The sequence below is a fragment of the Otolemur garnettii genome, unplaced genomic scaffold (assembly GCF_000181295.1).
Source record: "Otolemur garnettii isolate 467f Iridium unplaced genomic scaffold, OtoGar3 scaffold00017, whole genome shotgun sequence".
Classification (NCBI taxonomy): domain Eukaryota; kingdom Metazoa; phylum Chordata; class Mammalia; order Primates; family Galagidae; genus Otolemur; species Otolemur garnettii.
The window spans coordinates 9,551,880-9,560,544 of NW_003852412.1; the positions used below are offsets into that span (position 1 = coordinate 9,551,880).

Sequence of the window (8,665 nt, forward strand, 5' to 3'; positions counted from 1 at the left end):
GCTTGAGCCCAGGAGTTGGAGGTTGCTGTGAGCTGTAAGGCCACGGCACTCTACCCAGGGGGACAGCTTGAGGCTCTGTCTGAAAAAAAAAAAAAAAAAAAAAAAAAAAGAAAAAACTTTCTTGCTGCAACAAAATCTGGTTCTGGTCTGAGAAGAAGCTTGTATTTAAAATGCATGGGGCAATTCCAGAAGCATGATTTCACTTGCTTTATAATACAATGGTTGTGTCTTTCCATTTAGTCTAACCAATCCCATTTACCCAATCAGAGCTAAACTGTGTGCACCATGTGATAGTCACATTTACTTACTTGTTTATGAAATTTGCATACTTTTAGAGGAAGAAATAATAGGATACCTGTGTTTTGAATTCCAGAATGTTATTTCCTGGATTAATTCTTCCTAGTAATATCAAATCTTTTATCTGCATACATTTCTTCTTAGGAGCTGTACTGGAGTTTAAAGGCTTTTTTATAGTATGTTGATGTCCAAACCCAGAGGAAGAGATCTGGCTGTCCTTTGCTAGTGGATTAGTAGAAGCTAATTTTTTAAGACATGATTTCATCTGATGTGCTGTACCTAAAACAGCAATCCCTTGATGTGCCAAGGATTCTGATGCCTCCCTAGGTGGTTGCTGGAAAGCTATCTTTCTGTTTCTTCTTTTTGGATCATTGGAAAGGTCCTGATCACAAATAACAGTTGATAAATGGGCATCGTTTTGGGCAAGTACACTTGTGGTTTCTGAAATATTCAATGGGCCATTTACTGTAGAAGGACTAGAGACTTCATGCTCTTTGGCTGTAATTTCTGTAAGATCATTTTCTTTTTGTGTATATTCCGTTTGAAGAATAAAAGCAACAGGTTGAGATGGCAATTTAATCTCAGTGTCACCTGAACATCTGGATTTTGATAACGCATCCAAGGTATAATTGTTGGCATTTTGTTTAGAATTCACCTCATTTCCAGAAAATTCTTCCCTTCTCACTGCTTCTGAATTTAGACAAATGTTGGTAGTGTGGCTGTAATTGCAAGTTTCTAGAGACAATTGTGTTTCCTGCATGCTTCCACAAACAAAGTTGACAGCAGAACGTGAACGTGACTGGGGTTGCACTGAATTTTCGAGACTGGTAGGCTCTTGGCTTTCTTTTTCACTGGAGGTTTCTGAGCTGGGTGGCAGCTTCCTTAAATCGAGACCAGATAGCAATGTAACATTCTTATAGTTTTGAATTTTCAGGCTTATTTCTTTCTGTTTTTTGGCTGCAACTAGAAGTCTCTTCTGTCTTGTGGCCAGGTCAGCCAGTTGTTCTCTCAAAGCTCCATGCTTAAATGACTCTATGGATACCCTATAGGAAGAAACAGAGGGGAAAAAATGCAATAACAGTAGAAACCTTTATTGTTTTAACAGTAATTTACATGTTAAAAATACTCTGTCTCAATTTTAATCAGCTCAAAATATATAAAAGACTAATTTTACAATATATTTCCTTTGAGAGGAAACTGACTCCTTTATTTAAGGGAAGTGATTTTGCTTTTTTTAAAGGAGGCAATTGTTTGGTTACCCAAATTTTATAGTCATATTATTATTTATCAGTTCTGGGTGAACCCTAAAAGACAAATAGAACTTCAGCTATATCTTATTAGTCTTTGGCTGGAAGGTAGCGAAGGGTGGCTAAGGAGGCCTACCACTCTTTAAGTTTGGGGTTGGCTTACCTGTTTCAAGTGAAAAGTATACTATGAAGTAAAATCTGCAAGTTCCACTCAGGTTCTCTTAGTTACAAAGGATTGTTTTGTAAATAATCATACCTCAGCTGGAAGTAAGAAGTGTCAGTTCACAATTAATTATGATAATTGCACTTTGAACTTGTGTTGGGCCATTTTCAAGTCTAGAGGGACTACCTAGACAAACATAATCTTGTGAAGATCCTCAAACTAAATTTGATCCTGAGGACTGACAAAGAAGAAATGGCTTATCACACCTCGATACCTCTGTCTTTTGGTTATGCCCACCCATCCCTACACTGACCTTCAGGCTATTAGACACTTTGTTTCTAATGGTTCTCAAACGTTTTGGCCTCAGGACCTATTTACACTCTTAAAAATTATTAAGGAAAGACAGGTGTAGTGGCTCACGCCTATAATCCTAACACTCTGGGAGATTGAGGTGGAGGATTACTGGAACTCGGGAGTTTTGAGAACAAATTGAGCAAGGCAAGACACCATCTCTACTGAAAATAGAAAAATTAGCCAGGTGTTGTGGCAGGTGCCTGTGCCAGTTACTCTGGAAACTGAGGCAGGAGGGTCACTTGAACACAGTAGTTTGAGGTTGCTGTGAACTAGGCTGATATATTCCAGCCTGGGCAACTGAGTGTCTTAAAAAAAACAAAGCAAAACAAACAAATTATTAAGGAATCCAAAGCGCTTTTGTGTATATGTATTATATCTATTAATAGTTACTGTTTTAGAAATTAAAACTGAAAAAAAAAATTTTTTTTTTTTTTTTTGAGACAAAGTCTTGGTCTGTCATCCTGCTAGAGTACAGAGGCAACATCGTAGCTCACAGCAACCTCAAACTACTGGGCTCAAGTCTCAGCCTCCCAGAGGTTGGACTGGGATTACACTAGGATTACAAGTGTAAGCCACTGTGCCTAGCCAAAACTGAGAATTTTTTTAAAACAGAAGAATACACAAGCACACATTTTATTAGCCTTTAGAGTAATGATATTATTATACATATATCACTTGGCTTCTGGAAAGTTCCACTGTACACTCATGAGAGAATGAAAGCCAAAAGGGTAAATAACATCTTAGTATTACTATAAAAATAGTTTTGATTTCACAGACCCCCTGGTTTCAGAGACCTACCAGGGGTCTCTGGACCACTGTTTTAAGGAAAAGCAATACCTGTAGCATAGCTATCTTGCCTCTCCTATCAAAGTTTAAAGTTGTTGACATTAAACTCCCAGCAGGCTTGATGTTATAAGTGGTATATGTAAGTGGAAATAGTAGCAAGAAGAAATCGGTTTAGGAAAAACTGGTGGTATAAAATGCAGATGTTATACAGAAGAGAAGGGGGAAAAGGAATAAATATTATCATACTTAAATTACATAAAACAAGGAGTTCAGACAAACACAGAAAGGTGCTCTCTTTAGATACCCATACCAAGATGTAAAGTCATATAGCAATACTAATAAGAATTTACATGCACCTAAAACTCCAATTGATCAGGAATTTACCAAAATTCCATTATTAGCCATAGAAAACTAAAGAAATATTGAAACAAGCCTTTCCAAAGACCCTAGAAAATATTGTATAGTCAATTATCTATCTGTAGATCATACACTTGCTTTATATTGACAGGAAAATAAGTCAGGAAACAGTAGAACTTATTCTGCGGAGAGGAAGGCAAAATAGGGATAAAAGAGTAGATTTATAAGTACAAACAGACAACTGTTAAATAAGTTTAGAAAAAATTGAATATGTAATAGATGTAATGATTGTAAGACAAGAATGCATAAGAAAACATTTAGAAGTATTAAATGTAAATAAAAAGGGGGATATAAGAGTTGGACACTGTGGTTCATGCCTGTAATCCTAGCATTCTGGGAAGCTTGAGTTCAGGAGGATCGCTTGACTTCAAGAGTTTGAGACCAGCCTGAGCAAGAGTAAGCCTCCATTTCTACTAAAAATAAGAAAATTATCTGGGCATTGTGGTGGGCACCTCTACTCCCTGCTACTTGGGAGGCTAAGGCAGAAGGGTCACTTGAACCCAGGAATTTGAGGTTGCTGTAAGGTAGGCTAATGACTCAGCACTCTAATCTGGGCAACATAGTGAGAGTCTATCCTTAAAAAAAAAAAGGGACTTATGTGTATATAGCCAAGTCTATAAAAAACTAATAAAAATAATGCCTATCAAGAAAAGAATTACGTAACATTTTTTTCAAGAAAAGAGTGAACAGAGGTATATAACCAATATAATCCAGATAAAACTCCTTCCTTAAAGACCCTGAGATTCTGAAAATATACTAAAACATGAAATTAATCACCCAATTAATCAACTGCTAGAAGGACAAAATTTGTGATAGCAGAAAGAAAAAACTTTCAATGTAGAAAATTTGAGAGTGCATAAATTAAGGAAAGAAATTTATTTGTGGGATTTATGACCAGAAGGGCTTTCATGAAATTCTTCACTGTAGAGAAACTTTTAAGATATTAAAAATGCTCTTTTCTGAATATTTAAGTAATAAAGTAAAAAAAAAATCTTTCCAGGAATTATAATTCCCCCATTGAGGGAACAGACAACCCCATAAAGTCATTTTTTTGTCTTAAACAATGTTTGTATTTTAAAAGAAAATCTAAGTCTCACTATTGCAGCTAAAAATAAACTGTAGATACTCTAAAGCACTCTTATTTTTTTCACTCACCTGTATTTTTTAGCCAGATCATCTCTTTCTGCTTTCTGTTTGGCAAGCACATTATCCATAACCTCTTTTATCTTTAACATTTTTTCAATGTACTGTTCTAGAAATATGGTAATAAAAAGTTAGTTAATTGAAGGATAGCAAATATTAAATTTGGCCACATAGGATTTAGTCCTAATGTTAAATTTTAAAAGCCATTATTCCCGCCTCTCTTCCTCAATATTAATGGCCCAGATAGCTAAATGAAAGCTTATTTAATTAGCTTACTCTATGGAAATACCTTGAGACGTATTGCTAAGCACATAAGAAACCTACAGCCTGAAGACCACATGTGGACCTCCAGATCCCTAAGTGTGGCCCCTTGACGAAATCTAAACTTCACAGAACAAATCCTATTAAAGGCGATACTCAAGGATCCAGAAAGCCACATGTGGCCCCAAAGCCACAGGTTCCCTGCCCTTTCCTCATTTTCCTCTATTTTACTCCACAAATGAGACTGCTATTAATATTTTAAGGGTATATGTATAAAATGTTTTAAATATTTATACAATATATAATTATACATATATGCACTTAAAAATTGGAATCATCAGTTCTTTGTACTTCACACTTAGATATACCTAAAGTTGTTTATAGATCTTATACTTAATTCTTTCCTACTTTCTTCCTTTGTTTCCCAAGTAAAGGCATCATGACCTTTCTCCCATCACAAATTCACAGGATTTACAAATAAATGTGGACTATGTCCTAATCCAGATTCCCAAATTGGCAACTGAAAGCCTTTAAAATTTTGTTTTCCTTTCTTTTTTTAAATTTCAGATTAATGTTAGTATACAAAAGATTAGGTTACATTGTTTCCCATTTGTTAGGTAAAGTCCAAGTTGTAGTTAAGCCCTTTAACAAAGGGGTGTGCCATGTACCCTTACATTGTGCTTCTTAGGTGAGAGTTTATAAATCACCCCCAACATGAATTTGATTATTTTTCTCCAGGCTGGGCTCCTGAGGCAGGGAACAAATGTGTGAGATTTCACAAAAGACATACAGTAATTATCTTAACCTAAGTTATTTTTAAGTTACTGTGAGAACTAAACAAGATAATGTTGGCTCAGTGCCTATAGCACAGTGGTTACGGTGCCAGCCACATACACCAAGGCTGGCAGGTTTGAACCTGGCCTGCGCTAAACAATGACAACTGCAACAAAAAAATAGCCGGGTATTGAGGCAGGCACCTGTAGTTCCAGCTACTGGAGATGCTGAAGCAAGAGAATTGCTTAAGCCCAAGAGTTGGGAGGTTGCTGTGAGCTGTGACACCACAGTACCTACCAGGGTACCCACCGAGGCAGACACAGTGAGACTCTGTTTCAAAAAAAAAGATAATGTATATAAAGTGCTTAGTACATATTGATTTTCCTATGCACTCTTATTTTACTAGATACTACTACTATTCTTTGAATCATCGTTTAAAACTTATCAAGAACTTTTATACATCATCCAAGGATACATCATGAGCGAAGGTATCAGCTGAATCTGAAGTCCAGGCAATAACCATGCCAATAATAACTACCATTTATTGAGCACTTTACATGTGGCATCACTGTGTTAATATTTTTAACCAAAAAAAGTATTTTCAAAAAAGGTTTTTTTTTTTGTTTTTGAGACAGAGCCTCAAGCTGTTCCCCTGGGTAGAGTGCCGTGGCATCATAGCTTACAGCAATCTCCAACTCCTGGGCTCAAGTGAGTCTCCTGCCTCCGCCTCCCAAGTAGCTGGGACCACAGGTGCCTGCCACAACACCTGGCTATTTTTTGGTTGCAGCATCATTGTTGTTTGGCGGGCCTGGGCTGGATTTGAATCTGCCACCTTAGGTGTATGTGGCTGGCGCCTTAGCCACTTGAGCCACAGGCGCCGAGCCTTCAAAAAAGGTTTTAAAAAATTTTTAGATTGGCTCAGCACCCTACCTCAGTGGTTAGGGCACCAGCCATATACACTGGGGCTGGTGGGCTTGAACCCAGCCCAGTCCTGCTAAACAACAATTACAACAACAAAAAGAATAGCTGGGCATTGTGGTGGGTGCCTATAGTCCCAGCACCTTGGGAGGCTGAGGCAAGAGAATCACTTAAGCCCAAGAGTTTGAGGTTACTATGAGCTGTGATACCATGGCACTCTACCAAGGGCAACATAGTGAGACTCTGTCTCAAAAAAAAATTTCTTTTTAGATTAATATTAGGGTAAAAATGATTAGGTTACATTGTTTGCATTTGCATTAGAATGTTCATCGCAGCTCAGTTCACAATCACTAAGACATGAATTTAATCCAAGTGCCCATTAACTCCTGAATGGATTAATAATTATTAATGGAATATCATAAAAAGATGAAGATTTTACATTTTTTGTATTTATCTGGATGTTGAAGCAAATTCTTCTTAGTAAAATATTACAAGAATGAAAACCTAAGTATCCAATGTACTCAATACTTTATAAGAAACCAATAGATAAACAACTACATGCCCACATAAGAGAAAAATACAACTGAATTCAAGTGTGGGGGGGGAGAAGAGGGAAAGAAGAAAGGGAAGGAGGCAGGGTAATTATAAGCGATCACCTAATGTGCACAATGTAAGGGTACACAGCACACCCACTGTGTGAATGGCTCAATTACAACTTGAACTTTAAGTAAAATTTTGTTTCTTTTATGCTACATCTTTGCTATTCATTTTACTTTTGGCTTTGTTTCTTAAAGCGATCATGACTACTCAATATATTGGTTAAATAGAAGAGAATAAAATTAAATTACAAAACCTGGATGTGGGGGAAAGAAAAGTGTTTAATTTTAGAAGCATTCAAAGAAAAAGAAAAAGGCTGATAGATTTTTTTACTATACAGGATTTGAAGATCATATTCTTGGGGTGCCAGAAAAATGTATACAAATTTTAAGAGATCTTGTTGGAAGTAAAATCCATCATTTTCAAAAAGTGCATGAAAAGCAGGTAAAATGGTTGTGCAGAGCATGTCTAGGTACACTTGATCAGTAATGGTACCTTCAATTCAAAAAGTAATACATAGATAACATCTCTTAAAATATCTATACAGTTTTTTGGCACCCTTTGTATTTAAACACAAACTAATATGTGTTAAAAATAAAAAGACAGTCAAATGGCTGAAAAAGTATTGTCAGTAGTTATGACAAAAAATGGGTCAGTTTTATTATATAAGTAGGCTCCAATTCATGGGTAAATAAATAATAGAAATAGTCAATTCAAAAAATAGGAAATAAAACTGGTGAAAATCACTAGTAATCAACAAGGCAAATGAATATATGAGGCATATTCTTCTTATTAAACTAGTAAGGTTATTTAAAATGAATATACTTATGCTACAAAGTGAAAATTACTACCGTATATAATACTATTTATCAATGTAAATCAATAGATTTTAAAATGTTTGTATAATTTGGTCCAATAATTCCAAGTCTGTTAATCTTTCCTAAGAAGATAATTGTTAAGTCCAGAGAAAATCGCATGTTGTAGCATAACAGCAAAAACTGGGAAATAATGTAAATGTTACACGAAAAAATAATGCTATAAACTGTGGACTATTTCTGTATAATCACCAAGAATGAAGTTTATGAGAAAGAAAGAATGCAAAAATAGCAAATCTAGCATGATTAAAAGTATGTTTTTAACAGTTGTATTGAGATTTAACTGCATTAACTATGTTCTTAGACCAAGGTACGAGAAAAAGAAGGGGGCCTAGAGACAAATACCACAAAATACTGCAATGGGACAGTAGGTAATATTAGCATTTTTCCTCTTTATTATTTTCTGAAGTGTATCTATATGCCTTTTATAATGAAAAAATTATAAACTTGAAAAAATCATCTTAGATACATAAGAAATAAATAGTAAATAAGACATACTAACTCATACTAACTATACATATTTGTTTGGGTATATAAACTATTTTATAATATTTTCCTCAAAACATAACATATAACACATGATGGGCCAGGATAGAAAGTAGAATGGGTATAATTTAAAAGGAAATGATTTTTTAAGGCTATCCAAACGTGAGTTAGGATAAGAGCCGAACAGTTGTATCTTGGTACACAAAAGACTGATGAGGTATTGCCAATTACTTTACTTTTAGTAACTACTTCTTTTTTTTTTTTTTTTTTTTTTTTTCTTTTCTTTTGAGACAGAGCCTCAAGCTGTCCCCCTGGGTAGAGTGCCGTGGCATCACAGCTCACAGCAA

General features: G+C 35.5%; 1 protein-coding gene across 1 annotated transcript in view; it reads right to left on the reverse strand.

The window, feature by feature from the left end:
* The window catches only part of ANKRD31 (ankyrin repeat domain 31), a 178,688-nt gene that overhangs the window by 34,817 nt on the left and 135,206 nt on the right, over positions 1-8,665 (reverse strand). The window contains exons 20-21 of the mRNA XM_012802743.1: positions 4,420-4,516; positions 356-1,340 (exon numbers count right to left, since the gene is read on the reverse strand). Of these exons, the coding sequence (XP_012658197.1) occupies positions 356-1,340; positions 4,420-4,516 (1,082 nt within the window). The remainder of the gene's footprint in view (positions 1-355; positions 1,341-4,419; positions 4,517-8,665) is intronic.